The sequence below is a fragment of the Triticum aestivum genome, chromosome 6A, assembly GCF_018294505.1.
Source record: "Triticum aestivum cultivar Chinese Spring chromosome 6A, IWGSC CS RefSeq v2.1, whole genome shotgun sequence".
Classification (NCBI taxonomy): Eukaryota; Viridiplantae; Streptophyta; class Magnoliopsida; order Poales; family Poaceae; genus Triticum; species Triticum aestivum.
Window position 1 is genome coordinate 537,906,621 of NC_057809.1, and position 19,935 is coordinate 537,926,555.

The 19,935-nt window shown below is 48.7% G+C and overlaps 1 protein-coding gene and 1 pseudogene across 1 annotated transcript; both read right to left on the reverse strand.

The window, feature by feature from the left end:
- Positions 1-9,692: 9,692 nt before the first annotated feature.
- LOC123129683 (NDR1/HIN1-like protein 13) lies at positions 9,693-10,429 on the reverse strand (annotated as a pseudogene).
- Positions 10,430-14,199: 3,770 nt separating this feature from the next.
- Positions 14,200-19,108, reverse strand: LOC123128344 (5'-3' exoribonuclease). The gene is made up of 5 exons (XM_044548318.1): positions 18,609-19,108; positions 17,717-17,841; positions 17,315-17,629; positions 17,038-17,207; positions 14,200-16,873 (listed from the first exon to the last, which is right to left on the reverse strand). Exons 1-5 carry the CDS (start codon positions 18,978-18,980, stop codon positions 16,473-16,475), a joined length of 1,383 nt encoding a protein of 460 aa, XP_044404253.1. The 5' UTR covers positions 18,981-19,108; the 3' UTR covers positions 14,200-16,472.
- Between the last annotated feature and the right edge of the window lie 827 nt (positions 19,109-19,935).

Consider the following 19,935-nt stretch of genomic DNA (forward strand, 5'->3'; position numbering starts at 1 on the left):
GAGAAGCGATGGTGGGCCCGTATTCCGACAAATGGTTAGAAGCCATGAAATCCGAGATAGGATCCATATATCAGAACAAAGTATGGACTTTGGTGGACTTACCCGTTGATCGGCAAGCCATTGAGATAAATGGATCTTTAAGAAGAAGACGGACGTGGGCGGTAATGTTACCGTCTATGAAGCTCGACTTGTGGGAAAGAGTCTTTTCACAAGTTCAAGGAGTTGACTACGATGAGAATTTCTCACCCGTAGCGATGCTTAAGTCCGTCGGAATCATGTTAGCATTAGCTGTATTTTTCGATTATGAAATCTTACAGATGGATGTCAAAACAAGTTTTCTTACCAGTTTTCGTAAGAAAAGTTGTATGTGATACAATAAAAGGTTTTGTCGATCCTAAGGATGCTAAAAGGTATGCTGGCTCCAGCAATCCTTCTATGGACTAGAGCAAGCATCTCGGAGTCGGAATATATGCTTTGATGGAGTGATCAAAGCTTTTAGGTTTATACAATGTTTGCTAGAAACTTGTATTTACAAGAAAGTGAGTGGGAGCACTACAACATTTCTGATAAGTATATGTGGATGACATATTGTTGATCCGAAATAATGTAGAATTTCTGGAAAGCATAAACGGTTGTTTGAAGAGTGTTTTTCAAAGGAAGACCTGGATAAAGCTGCTTACATATTGGGCATCAAGATCTATAGAGATAGATCAAGACGCCTGATGATACTTTCAAAGAACGCACACCTTGACATGTTTTTGAAGGAGTTCAAAATAGATCAGTCAAAGAAGGGGTTCTTACCTGAGTTGTAAGGTGTGAAGTTGAGTAAGACTCAAAGATTGACCACGGCAGAAGAAAGAGGAAGGACGAAGGTCGTCCCCTATGCTTTTGTCATAGGCTCTATACGGTATGCCATGCTGAGTACCGCACCTGATGTGTGCCTTGCCACATGTCTGGCAAGAGGGTACAAAGGTGATCTAGGAGTGGATCACCAGATAGCGGTCAAAATTATCCTTAGAGGAATAAGGAAATGTTTCTCGGTTATGGAGGTGATAAAGAGTTCGACGTAAAGAGTTACGTCGATGCAAGCTTAACACCTATCCGGATAGCTCTGAGTAGAGATACCGGATACGTATAATGGAGCAACAATTTGGAATAGCTCCAAGTGGAACGTGGTAGCAGCATCTACGATATAAAGTTTTGCGAAATACATAGGGATCTGAATATGGCAAGACCCGTTGACTACAACCTCTCTCACAAGCATAACATGATCAAACCCAGAACTCTTTGAGTGTTTATCACATAGTGATGTGAACTAGATCATTGAGTCTAGTAGACTCTTGGATGTTGGTCACATGGCGATGTGACCTGTGAGTGTTAATCACATGGCGATGTGAACTAGATTATTGACTCTAGTGCAAGTGGGAGACTGTTGGAAATATGCCCTAGAGGCAATAATAAATTAGTTATTATTATTATATTTCATTGTTCATGATAATCGTTTATTATCCATGCTAGAATTGTATTGATAGGAAACTCAGATACATGTGTGGATACATAGACAACACCATGTCCCTAGTAAGCCTCTAGTTGACTAGCTCGTTGATCAATAGATGGTTACGGTTTCCTGACCATGGACATTGGATGTCGTTGATAACGGGATCACATCATTAGGAGAATGATGTGATGGACAAGACCCAATCCTAAGCCTAGCACAAGATCGTGTAGTTCGTATGCTAAAGCTTTTCTAATGTCAAGTATCATTTCCTTAGACCATGAGATTGTGCAACTCCCGGATACCGTAGGAGTGCTTTGGGTGTGCCAAACGTCACAACGTAACTGGGTGGCTATAAAGGTACACTACAGGTATCTCCGAAAGTGTCTGTTGGGTTGGCACGAATCGAGACTGGGATTTGTCACTCCGTGTAACGGAGAGGTATCTCTGGGCCCACTCGGTAGGACATCATCATAATGTGCACAATGTGACCAAGGAGTTGATCACGGGATGATGTGTTACGGAACGAGTAAAGAGACTTGCCGGTAACGAGATTGAACAAGGTATCGGGATACCGACGATCGAATCTCGGGCAAGTACTATACCGCTAGACAAAGGGAATTGTATACGGGATTGATTGAATCCTTGACATCGTGGTTCATCCGATGAGATCATCGTGGAGCATGTGGGAGCCAACATGGGTATCCAGATCCCGCTGTTGGTTATTGACCGGAGAGTTGTCTCGGCCATGTCTGCATGACTCCCGAACCCGTAGGGTCTACACACTTAAGGTTCGATGACGCTAGGATTATAGGGAAAGTATGTTCGCGGTTACCGAATGTTGTTCGGAGTCCCGGATGAGATCCCGGACGTCACGAGGAGTTTCGGAATGGTCCGGAGGTAAACATTGATATATAGGAAGTATGGTTTTGGCCACCGGAAGTGTCCCGGGCATCACCGGTAGTGTACCGGGACCACCGGAGGGGTCCAGGGGTCCACCAGGTGGGGCCACTAGCCCCGGAGGCCTACATGGGCCAATAGTGGGAAGGGACCAGCCCCTAGGTGGGCTGGGGCGCCTCCCACCAAGGCCCAAGGCGCCTCCTAGAGGGGAAGGGGGCAAACCCTAGGGCAGATGGGCCTTAAGGCCCACCCTAGGCGTGCCTCCTCTCTCTCCCCCCTTGGCCGCAACCCTAGATGGGTTTTGGGCCTACCCCACCCCTAGGGAGGGAACCCTAGATGGGGGCGCAGCCCCTCCCCTTCCCCTATATATACTTGAGGTATTGGGGGCTGCAACATACGCGAGATCATCTCCCTCTTGGTGCAGCCCTACCTCTCTCCCTCCTCGTCTCTCGTAGTGCTTGGCGAAGCTCTGCTGGAGTTCCGCGCTCCTCCACCACCATCACACCGTCGTGCTGCTGCTGGACGGAGTCTTCCCCAACCTCTCCTTCTCCCCTTACTGGATCAAGGCGTAGGAGACGTCACCGGGTTGCATGTGTGTTGAACGCGGAGGCGCCGTTGTTCGGCGCTTAGATCGGAATCAACCGCGATCTGAATCGCTGCGAGTATGACTCCTTCATCCGTGTTCTTGCAACGCTTCCGCTTAGCGATCTACAAGGGTATGTAGATGCACTCCCCTTCTCCTCGTTGCTAGATTACTCCATAGATTGATCTTGGTGATGCGTAGAAAATTTTAAATTTCTGCTACGATCCCCAACAATGTCTGCAATTAGAACATAGGCTATGGGGCAAATACCTGACGCCACCAATCCACTTAATGAGAAACATAGAGTCTACTTGGATTTTGTTCGTGTTGGCCCCACCAAAGCACGGGCGAGCCAAAAAAAATAGTGAAGCTTTTCGCTGCCACATATCACCAAATTGTTTGTGTGAATTTAAACTAGAAAGCTAAATCCATCCTGGACACTCCAAATGATGGGGCTGGCCAAATGAATATTTCTGCCTGCTCTGCCTTAGAAGTTTGGAAACATCCGTGCACCTGATCTGGAGCTTCCCTTTCTCTCGAAAAGTTTGGCAGGAGGTTGCAACCTGGAATGGCTGCTGTGCTATGGCTCTGAGTGATAGGCTGAATCTTCCTTCTCCGACAGTAATATGTCAAGCTACCATCAGGAGGGCGGCAGTTGAGAACAAGCGGGGGGTCAGGACCATGATCTTGCTGGTAGCGTGGGAGCTTTGGAAAGAAAGAAATGGCACGGCCTTCAGAGCCAAGCTTCCAGATAGCTCGAATGCAGTTGAGGCTATTAGATACAACATGGAGCAATGGCGACTCGTCGGCGCCAAAAACATAAAGACCCCGTTTTGGGAGAGGACCACGAGATAGCGCTATACGATTCTTTGTTTCTTTCTTGTTTTTGACCTCTCTGTAACGGCACTATCTTGATCACTTGATCACCCCTGTTTTCCGCTTGCTTTTTGCTAATCCAATGAAACTAGTGCTCACCGGATCTTTCAAGAAAAAGTGATGGCTTCCGATCCAAGCGATGCCGGAGCACTCGGCCAACGCCAATTATTCAGCCTGGGGCTCCTACCCAAGCAGGCCCATAAGCCTAGTGGCTGGTTATCCTGATCATCTTGCCATTTGTGTTTTTGCCTTGGAATATTTTTAGAGTTGTCTTTTTTGTAGAGATCTTCTCCTGTTTGTTCTTGAATCGTCTTGTACCTTTTGCAGCAGTGAGAAAGATCTAGAACAGATGTTGTTGCATGGTCGTAATCAAACTGGTGGTGTGAACTAGGAGAAACAGAAATGCCGCACTGTTCCTTCCGTAGAGCCGTGGCCACCGTTGATTAGGACCCCCAAAAGGACAATGTTGAACCGTAGCGCCTGCTCAATTATGCCACCGTTTGCAGGTCCAATTAGTACACGCGAATGTACCCGAGGAGATCATTATTGGGCGCTCATTTTCCATGGCCACCACGTGAATGGTAGTACGGAGTCCCTCTCGTGATGGGTTTATTTGTGCCAAGTTGAGGCGAAACATCAAATCATGGACAACAACGCAATGAGAAAATATAACCGAAACGAGGTGATATTTTTTCGAACTGTGCTGGATTCAGTCGACCAAGTCGCCCGTGCATGTATGATTGCATTGGTTGGAGTTTTTTCGCTTCTTCCCCGGGGGTTGATTGCAGTCGGGCAGGAGGAAGAGGTTAACCTCTGTAGTAAATAATCCCCGTGCCCGGACACGTAGGCAAGAGGAGCCTGGCACACACCTCGGCGATCCGGCGCGTTCTGGATCAACCATTCCCCACCGAAAAATCTCGCGGGTTGGACCCCCGGCCGCGCGGCCACGACGTTGACGCGGCGGGAACAGGCGCCGATCCGCGGGAGTTCCGCCGTGCGACGCGACGCCGCTCTCCCGGTGCGAAACCGGCGACATGACGGGACGCCGAGCGGCACGAGCAAAACACCCGGTGCGTGTGTGGGCGCTGGAGCTTGCGTGCGCGGGCACGGCTGGGCCGGCCGCGCTCCCACGGGAAGCCGCTGCGTTTTCGGCAAGGAGACCGACGCGCTCCAGATCGCGGCTGCACTGCCCGGCTCGTGTCGCGCGACGGACAGGCCGTCGGTCGCTTTGGGTACCGCTGGCTCCGTGTCCGCCCAAAAGAAAGTATGATGAAGTGGTTGGGGTTGGGTTCTCCCTGTCCTGTAGCGTTCCGCGGTACAACAAAGCCCACAGCTGTACCTCTCAGTCCTACTACCTGCTAGCTTGTTTTTACCCCTGATCAGCACACGGATCGTCGCGTACATGTACGTACGACCAGGTTTCCCTAAAAATCAGCAAATTTGGTGCTCGCACAACGTGACGTACGGGTTGGTGTAGGAGATAAGATCATCCATAGCCGGCCGTCTCAAACCCTCCGCATACGTCTGGATAGATGGCCTGGTTAATGAGGACGCATCAAACCGTGTCAAATGCCCGGGTTGACAGGTACCCCTCATATCTAGCCCAAATATGAGACGGATATGGATGGTTCGGGCGTAACCGGGCGCGTCCGCCACGTCGGATCCGGTCCACATTGGCTCATCTGACCCACATATATTCTTCCCCCTCCGCTCCTCAGACTAAACCCTAGCCACTCCACTTCCCTCCACTCTAACCGTCACCCAAGCTTCCGTCCGACGATCTCCGGCCTTCTCTGGCATGACGGGCATCGGATCCGAGTCCTGCAACTTCAGATCTGTCGACCCCGAGCTTGTCTCATGCGGGCCCAAGGAGGTGATGACCGTTTGAATTGCGCTACACCACTCCCGGGAGGAGGCCGCCCGACGACAGCGCTCGGACTGCTTTTGTCGGGAATCCATTACGTCCGCCCAAATGGCGCATGGATCCGCTACTGCCTCATCGAAGGCGGCACGGTTCGTCTGGCGCCCGAACGCGGTGGCAGATACACCCCCTTGGTTGGTGCGACGAGGTGGAGGTGGACACATGAGTGTCGCAGGACGCAAATATGGCACGGCTTGCCTGCCGTGCGAAGCAGCGGGCGCGGGAGACGGCTGCAGCCCTTGCGGCGGTTGACGTTGACAGGGCAGAGTTGCATTCTCCGGCGCCCCGTATGGTGCACCAGTCCGGACGCCGCAACCGTGTCATGATGAACGTCGCCGGTTCCTTGCAGGACGGATCCATCATCGATATCACGTTCACGGGCATTGTCAAGGTTCCAGCCTCCGACGAGGAATAGTAGAACATAGGAGACGGCGGCATCTTGAGTCCCGTGAAACGGTTCATGTCGCATGTCCTACTGTACCTCGCTGGCAACCGGAGGAGCACCAAACGCGTCCGCGGACATTTGAAAGGTCCGATTTGCTGTATCCGACTGTAGATACTCTAATAGAAATACGTTTGAGGGGTCGTATTTGCTGTATGCGACAATAGATGCTCAGACGGGAGCACGGTTGAGCGACGACCTAAGGCCTGCCGAGAGGTGAACGAATTATTGGCCACCAGCTGTAAGCTACCACCACGCATCAATCAAGCGACCCAAAATCCATGCCTATGCGTGCCGTGCATGTAAATGCCAATACCGGACCGTGACATCTCTTGTCTCCAGCGTATGTAGTTTTGCGGGCCGAGGATGAGGCCGATCGACGATGGACGGACCGGCGGAAGCATCTGGATTGTGGATGTAGAGCACGATGCCCGCATGGGTACAACAGAACGGAGGCTAGCGTCTCCCACTAACCGATCGAACCCGTTACTTAATCAAAGATATCTCCGCCCAATTGGAATAGTCTAGGAGCGTTCTTGAACGAGAAGGGATAGGCATTGGTGGCTGCGAAACTGCGTCATCATCGACCCCCTTGTGTGTGCGACACCAGGTCCGTCTCCATCGGACACCGGTCTAGATATCCTTGTTAATCGCCGGGTGAGCTAATCCTGCAGGGAAGTTTAATGGGTGGTCGACGCGGGAGCTCTTGTCACCATGGCCACGTCCCCAACCACCGTACGCTAACCTAACCTTGAACCCATAATTGGGGTCGTATAGCCCTAAGAAAACACTCTCAGCCCATGTAGTAGTAATACATTGTAGTCATGGTTTACATCATGTACGGGATGTAATATGTTCTTCTCCTCTCTATTTTCCTGTGGATTAGATGTGGCAGCTAGAGGTCCAGGAGAAGATATGGCGTGTGTGTTGGGAGGAGGGGGGATATTTTGGGTGGAGGCTGGCTAAAGCGAGGGGAAGCAACGAAACGAGTATCTTGTGTGTGGTAGAATCCGCTTCAGAAACGCAGTGCGCGTTGCCGCATCCAATCATTCCCCGTTCACATCAATTTTCGACGTCTTCTTTCCCCACCTTTTCCCCCGCTGTTGCTCTCATTCGCCCACACACGCGCGGGCCGACTCACAAGCTGTGGTCGTCTGCACCTATCAGGCATCTGCTTTACGCGTACTCGCACAACCGGCTATTGGCATTCCTCACACAACTGAAATGCGTGTTTTGAACTCTCTTTGACCAGTGTGTGATGCGAAGTTTTCTTTTTGAAAGAGTGTGTGATACGAAGTTGCGACTGTCCTTTGCGGTATCTCTGATCGAAACCCTAGATTTTAGTTCCCCAAGCACTTTCTCAAATATTAACTTCTCAAATTTGAATAGTTTAGAATAAAACATGGACCTAACCAAACCTCTAAACTTAACCCCCTACAAAAATTGCACACAACTTTACACTGCTTTATTGCATAATTAACAACAGTACCACAGTGGCATCATACGTGACATAATTAAACATTCGATTACCTACTAAATTGGCACTACATCGACAATAAATTAGCTAAAGCACCGAGATAAACTAAATAGAACTAGATATTGGATACTACATCGGCACTATTTGTCGTCCTCGGCTAAGTCCGGCTAGAAGGAAATGGGGGCCCTAACGAGAGGCGTGATGGTGGCCGCAACAATGGTGTCAGGGGAGTTTAGCTTCGTCCGACACCGAAGAAGCGGCGCTACGTGGTGTCGTAGGCGTGCGTCCCCTCCTTCGCAATGGAAAATTTGTCAAGCCACACACACTCTCGCATGTTCGGACCATAGATCTCTCCTACCCACCTACCCTACCATCGCAGCCTCACGCTACAGTACTTCAGCGACGGCGACGACCAATCCCATGGAGGCAGCATGAATCGGGAGTTACGGAGGCGGTGTGGTTCCATTCCCGATGAAATGAGGCTCCGTAGTGGCCCTCCTTGTCGATGAGTTCACGATAGCGACGACTAATAGATGCGGAAATTCTAGCGGCAGTGGCGGCCGCCGGGCGAATCGAAGAGGGGCGTGGGAGGTTGGCAAGGTTGTGGGGTGTCAGCGAGCATGCTGGGTCGCAGCCGAAGACAAGGGACGCGACAGAAGCAGCGCCACCGTCAAGGTTGCCAGAATTGTGATTCTGTTATACGATTCTGCGACTTTACGATCCAAACTAACCCTTCTGGTTCTACGTTCTTAGTTCACAGAATTTAAGTTATACGATACTGATAGTTAAGATTTTACGATTTGCGATCCTACCTTTGTGAGCTCTGATCCAATTGAAAATCGCGATTCTGACAACCTTGGCCGGTGTTGAAGTGCCCGACAAGGGAGAGATGCAACCGCCTGAGAGAAAGAGAATCTTTTAGTGAGGCTTCATTCAACTTTCCAAAATTGAGATGAGGCCGACACTTCTCAAAATTGAGAATCTCTTGAGGAGTTAAAGCCTATTAGAGAACCATGTGTGTACAGAGGCACACATGCCTCTAACATGGACCCTATGTGTTTTGTCTGTATTTTCAGCCAAAAAAAACACGGTGTACGAAGCATTTCGGAGCACTTATTTTATTTTTTCAGACCATCACAAGGGCCATTCCGTCGCAAAAAATCGCATGTAGCTAGAAATCTAAGCAATGTTTATAGCAAAAAAAAAAACAGTTGTTTGGATTTTACTGTTTATAACAGGATCATTTGAGCTTGAAATTAAAATGACATGTTCCATATGTTTTCTCTTCTTCTTGTTAGGCTAGTCATAGTGGGAGTAACTTAGCTAGTAATATAGCGCACTTCGAAAAAATTCTGCTTATGTGGCAAGTAATTAATGAGAGGTGGTAACATAATATGTTACTGTAACATAACGCTTTTCAAAACAAGATGAGTCTATGAGCTAATAAATGAAGTCATCTATGATACTACTAGTATGTTACTTTGCATTATGAAGATGGTAACTTAGACTAGTAGTATACACTCGGCAGTCTTATTGTTGGAAGTTGAAACGAGAGGGATTTATGAGCCTATCCATTTGTAAGGAGGTAATAGCACCCCAGGTACCCTAACTTGCACAGAATGTGATGATTTAGTCCCAAACTTGCAAAACTTCACTCCACCATACCCCAACTTGCACCTCATGTGATGATTTAGTCCCAGGCCAATCATAGCTCGACAGTTGGCGGGCAGGTGGCTGGACCGGTCAGCGCGTGCACTTTTGCAGAAAACCCCCTATAGTTTTCTGTAATCAACCCGCACTCACCTCCCATTGACTGCAAAAGCATAAATAACCTAGTGTAAAGTGGAGTACATCCAAGATTCCAAGTTTGCTTGGAACTACGAATGTTCATGTATTTCAATTCAGAATGACATGTAGTTGCTACTGTTACAAAATAAAATGTGTAGTTTCTACTGAAAACCACATGATAAAACTGTTCAGACTGTAACAGAACAGGTATCAGTGCACAACACCATTTTCTTTCAGTCTTTCAGGAGAAGAGAGGTTGCACCTCGTGAACATCTTTACTGCAGCACAATTTCGCGGCAGAACATGATTTCAAGTTCTCAACGGAGAAAAGAATTAACATTGCTCGATCAAACCAACATACAAATTAATGTTGAGAAAAAAGAATCACGGAAGCAGCATGAATCCTTGGCCGCTACCTGCAAGAACTGCTCTCCTAATCAGCCAGTAGCCATTTTTTCTTGTATCGGCGGCGTCAGTTCCTCCAGAACGGAACAAGAACGGCACATTGACGTCGCACGGCCTGGACACCACCTTGGCGCTGGCGGCGAGCCTGTCCACCGTCATGGCGCACCGAACCGTCACCGGCACGGCCCACGTCCTCACGCCGCCGAGCTGCAGCCGCACGGGCACCGTGATGTCCACGTCGAACGGCACCGATCGGAGGTAGAGGCAGGCGCAGAGGCAGGAGCAGCCGGCGTGGCGGGTGTAGTGCTGGAAGAGGCGCGCGTTATCTGGCGGCGGCACGCGGAAAACCTTGTCTTTGGGCACCTGCACCACGTACGTGCCGGGCTGCGGCGCCGGCGGGTTCTGCTGGTGTTGGGGCGGCGGCGGGACGGGCTTCTCAAAGTGGACTGCAGAGCGGGCTGGGGGAGGGGTCGGAGGAGGAGTAAGCGTAAGCGTACTCGCCGGAGAAGTCGGAGCTGGTGGACGCGGCCGTCGTTCATCATAGGCCGCTCCTGCTCCTCACGTCGCGCGTGCGTATCAATCTGCGATATCAAAACCGTCCGTGCCAGAATGTTTTGTGCGCATTGGTACTTCCCAACCGAATAGTACTTCTTTAGCACGGCGTTGATTGCTGATTTTTGCTTGCAGTGCTAGTATGCTTATCGTGGACGTCCTATAGCTTTGCAGTCAATAGATGATCTCTTGTTTTTGTACCATGGGACAGCACGCACTACGGGTCCTGTTCACCAGTGCACGTACCCAAACTTGAAGAGAGACCAGCAGCCTCCACACTGGCTGGTTCCAACTCATGACATGGTCCTTCTCGTTGAAGCATCGAACGGCGCCTTCCATGCACATGAAGCTGAAGTCAACCGTGCACTCGAACCAAACTCTAAACCGGTGCCCTGTCACCTCCACGAGGAAAGGAATGGTGTGGCGGAACCATTGTCTGAAACAGTCAACAGCAAAGCAAGCAAATCAGCAATCATTAAGCAAAGTAAACGAATGTACAAATGTACTAAAACGGAGCACGTCACTCACCACGTACCCGCCGAGTTCCTTCTTGTCTCCGCACTGCTGCACAGCTTCATAGAAGACTAATGACAACTCGTCGTCGCTCTCCTCATGTCCCATGCCAACATCGAACGGTGAAGATCCAAACTCAACGACCATCAGCATCTGGTGCAGTTGGTTGGCCGAAATTTTGTTCATTTAAATTGTCGTTAGTTTCCGAACCAAATTACTATTCAAGGATCTGCACATCCCAGTTACAATTTTTTTTCTCATAGCCTGATAGGCACGCACCTGTGGAGCGCAGGCATTCAGACAAACATTCTAGACCTTGACAGCCGGTGTCATGCCGAAAGCCACAGGGTTACACCTCCTCATCTTGTTCTGTGTGAACAAACCACCCGGGCCGCTACTATAACGGTCGAACATGGGACCGGTTGAGTTGTTTGCTGAGCTCAGATCATGATAGGGAACACCTGGGAACAAAATTATGGGAGGTGAGTGCGGGTTGATTACAGAAAACGGTAGGGGGTTTTCTGCAAAAGTGTGTGCGCTGACCGGTCCAGCCACCTGGCCGCCAATTGTCGAGCTGTGATTGGCCTGGGACTAAATCATCACATGAGGTGCAAGTTGAGGTATGGTGGAGTGAAGTTTTGCAAGTTTGAGACTAAATCATCACATTCTGTACAAGTTAGGGTACCTGGGGTGCTATTACCTCATTTGTAAGCGGACGGGGCCTACGAGCCGCCCCAGCATCCCCCCGTTCAGTGCCAGTGCCCGTGCAATCAATGCAGCCTTCCACTCCACGCGATGCGGACATGCCAGCCACGCCACTGGGCACGGCCGGCCGGCCGACGCCGTGCACACGGACCAACGCAATCATGCAACACGCCACTCCTCTTCTCCCCTCCCTCCCTCCGTGACTGACTGACTGAGACTGACATGGCCTCTGCGATATGCCTCGTTTTGGTGGCGCTTCAAACGGAGGACCCGCGCTCGTGAATGTCGTGTCGCGGCGGGTAGCGGGTAATCAACCAGCTCGCACGTACTCCACGGTGGTTGTTGTGCGGCCGTGCCGTACGAGTGCGTCGATCCGCCTTTTGACTTCCTGTCTCGCGGCCGAGATCTGATCGGTCCCGGAACGCGGCTGCGGCATGCGCCGTACTCGTAGTATCGATCGTCATGGCGCCCCTGGCTGTTCACGAGCACGCCGACAAGCGCGGCCGGCCTCCCCATGAACTCCTGTCTGCCCATCGTTAGCGTCTCCCAGCCCTATCCACGGGTGGTGCTCCGGGAGACTATTCCACTCTGGAATGCAATATTTGTCGTGTAGACTCATGTTGCGACAAGTGTTGTCGATGCAATATTTGTGCAATGTGCAGAGACCCTGAACGACACAATATTTGTCAAAAACTATGGTCCGGGAGAAGTTCGGTTTTCGCCCGATTTCCTGTCGATTAATCAGACTACTCTTTTCTGCTTAATTAATCGGTGAGGCAAATCCTTTAGCTCCTCTTTTTTTTTTTAAAAAAAAAGCCCCCGGACACATGGTTGATCATTCGCAACATTGGTCTAATTGCAGCGCTTTGTTGAATGACTGAAACCAGGTCTAGAAACACTGCAAATGGTCTTTTGGTTTATTAGGCGTTTCCCCCCCTTTTACCTGGTACCTTTCAGCTGCAAACCACCCGGGGTGCACACGGTTTTCAGTGACCCATGGTACCTACGATTACGCGCATAGGCATATGGTCACTTGTTTTTTTTTTTCAAGAAAACTTCTCATCTATTCATATTCAAGCATTGCGGTACAACGAACACCAGATATAATAAAAACTACATCCAGATCCGTAGACCACCTAGCGACTACTACAAGCACTGAAGCGAGCTGAAGGTGGGTCGCCGTTATCGCCCCTCCTTCGCCGGAGTCGGACACAATTTATTGTAGTAGACAGTCAGGAAGGCATCGTACTAAGGCCCCATAGGACCAGCGCATCAGAACAGTAACCGCCGCCGATGAAGAATAACACAGATCAGAAAGATCCAAGCCGAAGACACACGAATATAGACGAACAACGACGAGATCCGAGCAAATCCACCAAAGACACACCTCGACACGCCCACAAACGATACTAGACGCGCCGCCGGAACAGGGGCTAGGCGGGGAGACCTTTATTCCATCTTCAGGGAGCCGCCACCGTCTCGCCTTCCTGAGCAGGACACAAAGCCTAACAAAACTGAAAGAAACGATTAAAAACGGAGCCCTCCCGCTGGCCCTTGCCAGGATCCATCGTGCCGCCATGGCCCTAAGGCCAACGGAGACGAGGCGGACCTGCGGCGGCGCAGGCGAGAGGCAGAAACCCTAGCTTTTGTTTTGGAGGAGGAGGCGGCGGCGACTATGGACAGATATGGTCACATGTTCTCGCTTGTATTATTGTCCATCCCTCATGTTTTTCACTCTTCATTTTCCATGTCTTTGTTATGGAGTCAAGTCTAAATTGCAAGAGAATTTTTAGAGAATGGTATATATGATCCGTTTTTCTAAGCTTAAAGTAACGATAACGTAACAAACGTCAGCTGGGAGGAGGATGACAAGCGAACACTTTTTCCTAACAGGTTTAATTATTTTGTGAGATCAAACGGTGACAATTTTACACGAAAAATGCCTTGTCTTTCTGAAGAAGTTGACATCACCTCACAACTAAAATAATCATCGAAATCATTTGAAATGCCACCCCTCCCAGCGAACGTTCGCCAGCTAAGAGGGTTCTAAAGTAAAGATGACATCCTTCAAGTTCTGAAATACATGGAATGCATCACACTATTGGTAGAAACTTATCCTATCAATTTTCGTGAAAACTAATTTTCGAGCGGCAAAAAAAGGAAAAAACAACTTACGGCGAAAAAGGCTATAATACAAGGTCAGTTGTTTAAACCACAAATAAATTACACTTCTAAATTTTGCACGGATTGCAAATTTTACATGGACATGTTTCCATGTTTGAATTTTCTGTAATTGTTTGAAGCTTAAAATGCATTTTCTTTATCAATATCACGAAATGGTTCATATGTTAGGACTTTCAGCTCGAATCCGCCTGATGATGTTCATGCTTTTGTGAGGCACAATGGCCATGAGGCAAAACCTTACTACTATCATCATTGTTATTTTATTGTTGCTATGATCGCTCGACACTCTACATTATGCCGATGCCAGTATCACAACAAGAGTTTTGCCGTGTTGCCGTGTTGTTCTTTTCCTTTCCTTGGGTTGAGCACCCCGTGTCCCTCTGCTCCAGGCACCATATTGTTTGTGCATGTGTTGTTCCATACCTTGTAGTCACTCTTCTTCTATCAATGAATGATAGCAAGCTTTGCATATTTGTGAAAAAAAAGTATCACGGCAAGAGTCCTCTCAAAAAAGAAGTATCACAGGAAGAGAAGACACATACACTGTCCAATAGTTGACTTTCACTAGATACTACGTCCAGGTCTGTATCTCTCTTCCAGATCGGCAACAGTCATGCAAGGCAGCGTAGCACCCTTGCACACGGCAGGAAGAACTATATTTATATGTCCATTATAATTACTGTGCTTTAGTATACATAATATTGGAGATTTGCAGATTTATCTGCAAGAGCAGTGCTACGCAATCGATGATTTTTTGGCCGATGCATGCATGACACTAGCTAATCACCGTTAGATTAAATCCCTTCATACATAAGGAACGTGAGATGCTAACATCGCCCACATGCCGTACATAAAACATCGTGCGAAGCTTTTCCGTATCTGCAAATAATGAAATAAGACGACTACAAACTAATGATTCCAGATTAAATGACGTGCTATGCAGTTTGTCTACTTTGAGAGTACTCGTCCTAGACCACAAACTAATGATTCTGGAACATGGAAGAAGAAACGACATCTTTCATCTCCCACCTCAGAAGCTCCAGGTCTCGCAAGAGTTTATTACGCCAAGGTGAGTGATGTCATGTTTCCAAGAAGTCTACTCCGTTGCTTGCAAGAATCCTTCTCCCCATGGAACAGACAAAGAACAATTTACTGATGACATAGACTAATTGTCTACTCTGAAAGTGCTTGTCCCAGACTTTGGTTTGTCAACATCAAATTGCTCCAAGAACCAATAATGTGAATGTGCTATAGGCGAATAAGTGATAACACTCCTTATTCGAGTTCAAGAATGATGCGATCAACCGTGTGATGTCTAGGCATCACATGCAGCAGCTCAACATGAAGTGAATTTTGTCTCCATGTTCAGTGAGCATGCCCAAATCAAGAAAATAAACCTTTTGTTACGAATTGAGCTGGGAGTGAAGAAGCAAATGGCCACATGCTTACTTGGCTTGGTTCAGTTCTATCCAATTGCAGCAGATGGTACCACACTTTGGTGCTCCAAACAAAGAAATAAAAAAGAATGAGTCTTTATAGAGGGACATGAGCCCATGATGCACCACAGAAGAACAGATTTTGTACCAGGCACATGACTCTGGACTAGTTTATTTGTAGACAGGCCATGGAACCCTTTTTGACATGGGCTGTCAAACGAATACGATTTACATTTCTTTCCACTCCGTTTGCACGTACAATGGTCTCGAAATTGAGATAGCCTTTTTATCCACAATATGAATGAACAAATAACTAAGTTCAGTTACTAAAAGAAAAAACACAAATAACTAAGTTCAACAAATCGTCAAAGAAGCTGCAACATGAATGTATGATTTACATGATTTCGTATACAACCTTATCACAGTAAGTAAATATATATTATAGTCTTTAAGCAGAGTTAACTCATTCCTACAAAACAAGGGTAAAAAGGAGTTTCCACATTTGCTCTAATAAGGAACAAACATGCATGATCTTTTTTTCCGAAAAGGAGGATTACCCCCGGCCTCTTCATCAAGCGATGCACACAGACATAAACATGCATGATCTGCTTAATTACTTTCTAGATGGGAAGAGGAGTTTATATGCAGCTTGGTAGGGGCACACGCGAAGAAAAAAACTGCCTCAAAACAAAATACAGGTTTCAATTATTTTTCTCATTGTATCCAACACCCACTATTTTCAAAAAGGAGTATACGCAAAACGTTACAAACCTTACAGGGGCTGGAACTGCTGTAGTATCTTTGCTCTTGTATTTACCACTTGTCAGTTTTGAAAATTTAAATGGATAGAGATAAGATTTAGTTATTATCTGCTCCATATTTGGCCCATTCCCACCCTTAGGTCCAACATCATTGAAGAGGACAAGGACCAAAAAAAGGAATTTGCTTTCACCATTTTCATAAAAATGTAACTGATTAAGCAAAAGGATACAAGAAATTTACCGAAAGGTTGATGGTTAATTTACGGATCTTACCATATTACTTCTGCACTCCATTCAATCGATCATATAAAACATCATCACATGCCCACTGGACAATTTATATTTTTCCAGAATATGAATAGATTAAAGTGCAGCCCAGATCATGTCCTGTCAGAGTCTCAGTCAATGTCTAAAACTGCACAAACCCGACTGTGTCAGTGGAGAAGAGAGGTGATTTCCGCTCGCTGTTCAATAAGCGTCTTGCAGCTTCTGTTGCTGAGGATAATGTCCGCAAATTCCGTCCTGAGGACCTCAGCCTCAGAATCATCTGTTTCCCCCAGTTCTGGAGAAGAAAGGCACGTATCACATAAATCATCTACAGAGTTAGTCCGATGACATCCTTTTGGGCCATTCAAGCCAGTTCTTTCAGTGGCGTTTGCAAAAATTTCCTTGATAGCATTGCACCAAATTGGTTGAGCTGCCTCAAGAAATCTAAAAAATGCCAAGACCGGAAGATCAACACTTCCTATATCAGGTTCTTCCTTGTCATCTCGTCCATGGTAATCTGATCCACCGAGCTTCAGAAGCTCATAAGTATCAGCCAGATCACTCAATCCTGTTTTAGACAAATTCAGCAGTTAATTGCATTGAAGTTCAGATACATTTTCTTTTCAAGAAAGGGATAAAATAGACATACATAAGATGCACCTTAATATCTGAATAATTTGGTAACATAACGTATCACTTGTTATGACTGAAAAATGATCATGCTGTTCATACCAGATAGTTTCCCATCGCTTCGATAGACCTCAATAGCATGCAGACCAGCAGCCTTCAAATCCTTTATCACAGGAACAGGATTTTTCAATGCCCACGGATGAGCCAAAACAGCTATGCCCCCAGTTCTACATATTAGCTGCACAACAGATTCCCCAGCTGGCTCACTACCACTACAAATGAACAGCAGAAATCCACATCAGTACATAGTAACTACTCTGCATCTGGTGCGAAATGAAGCAAAAAACATGCATGACCATGATCCAAAATGTATACTTACGTAGCATAAGCAGGCCCTCCATCGTACAAGTACCTGCTGAAAGCTTGCCTAAGATTATCAACATATCCAGCTTCAACCATGGCACGCGCAACGTGCACCCGCCCTGGAGCCACCCCACTCCCTGCTATATTAGATACATCTTCGAAGTTCAATGGCATGCCGAGGTTCCTAAGTTTCGATAGCATCTCCTTGGCACGTGTATAGCGGCCCTCCCTGATGCTAGATAGAACCTTCTCCAGTTCCTGAGATTTAGCAGGGCCCCAACTACCGTAGTATGCAAGAACATGAACAGGTTCATTGGCTCCTGATCCATTACTTTCAGAACAATTAACAACTTTGAGAATTAACCACATCTGTCCGGTTAAAGCATGTTACAAAATTTAGGGTGGAGAAGAGAGTTACCTAGGCGAATAAACTGCACTTATCTCAACAGCAGGGATGATCCTGATGGAAAATTCCTTTGCAGTCTCCATCGCCTCCGCGACACCCGCCATGGTGTCATGATCAGTTAGCGCGAACACTTTCACCTGTGCTGGTCACCAGGTAACAGAGTTAGCTTAGGAATGCGCTAGTCCTTTGCATTCAGAAATAGCGAATAAACAGACGATTGGTCATGCAGAAAGTCACTCCCTGATCAATTTCTGGCAGGCGGTTATCCGAATGCGGTTCATTATATATGGCACTGAAATAGTTATGGGGCTCTTTTACAGAAGTAACACAAAAGAAAATACTACTCCGCCTGTCACTTTTTACTCCGCGCATAAGATTTGTTTGAAGTCAAACTATGCAAAGTTTGACCAAATTTATATATTAAGAATATCAACATCTACCATATAAAAGTTTTGTAGTACTCCCTCCGACTTTAGTGATCTAAACGCTTATATATTTCTTTACCAAGTACTCACTAAGGTATAATAAAGCAGCGACAATTAATATAAATGCGGAGGAAGTATGATTTTAGTGGTGCATCTAATAATATATTGATTAAACATTGTGAATGTTGATATTTTTTCATATAAAAGTTGGTCAAACTTACAAAGTTTGACTTCCATAAATTTTATATGCAGGCTTAAAAACGGAGAGAGTACCACATCAAAGCGCAGCAAGACTAACACAAGTAGTAGCGGAGGTGTTTAGCAGCGCACGAGGATGAGATCGAACATGTCATCGGCTATTGCGGAACTGAAGAACTTTGCATTTACGCTTGTAACAAGATGGAGGAATGTCGTAGTTGTTTCGTCGAGCACGTCCCGAACGTCTCTGCAGTTGGTGACAGGCGGGAAAGAAGGCTTACCCCGTTGCGGTGCGCGCGCTCCACGAGCGCCGCGGGCGAGAGCGAGCCGTCGCTGCGCGTCGAGTGCGCATGCAGCTCCACCGCCACGCGCGGCCGCCGCCTCCCCGCCGGCAACAGGTGCCCACCACAGTCCGCCGCATCGTCGTCGCCCGCCTCGCCGCGGCGGGCCCAGCGGAGCACGGACCTCAGCGCGGCCAGCTCCTCCTCGCTCGGCGCCCTCCGACGCTTCTTCTTCTTCCTCGCCCGAACCTTCTTCTGCTGCTCCCGATCGTCTGCGTCCGGTGGCGCGGCATTGGCCGCTGCAGAGGCGGCCACCACCGCCTCCTCCTCTTCCTCTTCCTCGGTCGTAGCGGCGGGGCGCGTCGTCGTCATGTGTCCCGTCGCAAGCTAGCTGCAGGCTGTGGGCGTGCGCAGCGCAGTAAAAAGGGGTAGGGCGTGGGAAAGGCGTCGCCAGGGGCTTTTAAGACGAGCGGTCGCACATCAGCGACAGGACAGGGAAGAAGTGTCTGCTGAGGCGCGCTCTCGGGAGGAGGGGCCGCCGCGCGCTCGTGTCGTGTGCCGGTCGTCTCGGCCCCTGCGGCGCCCATCACCATGCTCTGTGGATCATCGATGCTGCGCCTGCGCAATCCTGTTTTTTTTAAATCTAATTTAGCACCCTGGTTTTTAGACTAAGGCCAACTCCACCGCGCGACTCTATCCTGTCCGCCCCCGTCCGTTTGAGGTAAAAGGGACAAACGAGACTGCCTAGTGCGCGGGCATAAACGGACTTTTATCCGCTTTGTGTCCGCTTTCGACCCATCTCCGGCCCAAGTTTGCGTCGGTTTTGGGGTGAAACGGACAGCGCGCGGACGGGCGGGACGTGCGCGCTTGTCCTCCCCTGGCCCGCGTGTCGGTGGGAGAAACCAAAACCCCCCACGCCCATTTGGCGCCATTTCTCCCAAACCCTCCCACGTCCCTCCCGCCGCCCCCTCTCTCCCCCGTCCATGGCCGACGCCCCGCCGAGTTTCGGCGGCCTGGCCGTCGACCCGACCGCAAAGGTGAAGAAGAAGGCGCCAAGGAAGCCGCGGTCGGAGTGCACGCCGGAGGAGATCGCCAAGTTGGACGCGGATTCGGCGAAGAGGAGGGAACGGAGAGCGGCCGTCAAGGTCAATGCCGCCGGGGCCAAGTTCGCCGCCCAGCGCGAGGAGTTGGGGGCCGCGCGGCGAAAGGCCGCTGCCGACGAGAAGGAGGACCTCGTCAACAAAGCGCACGCCATCCTCATGCTTGGCATGGGCCGTCCGGCGGGGTTCCATGCAGCGGCCGTCGGCCCGGCGAGCACAGGCTCGTC

Excerpts from the sequence above, each read along its gene's own strand:
- LOC123128344 (XM_044548318.1), bottom strand. The coding sequence starts at position 18,980 with ATGACGACGACGCGCCCCGCCGCTACGACCGAGGAAGAGGAAGAGGAG. Across the intron at positions 17,842-18,608 it reads AGCGCGCGCACCGCAACGGG|GTGAAAGTGTTCGCGCTAAC; the intron begins GTAAGCCTTCTT and ends TGACCAGCACAG. Across the intron at positions 16,874-17,037 it reads AAGCGATGGGAAACTATCTG|GATTGAGTGATCTGGCTGAT; the intron begins GTATGAACAGCA and ends TGTCTAAAACAG.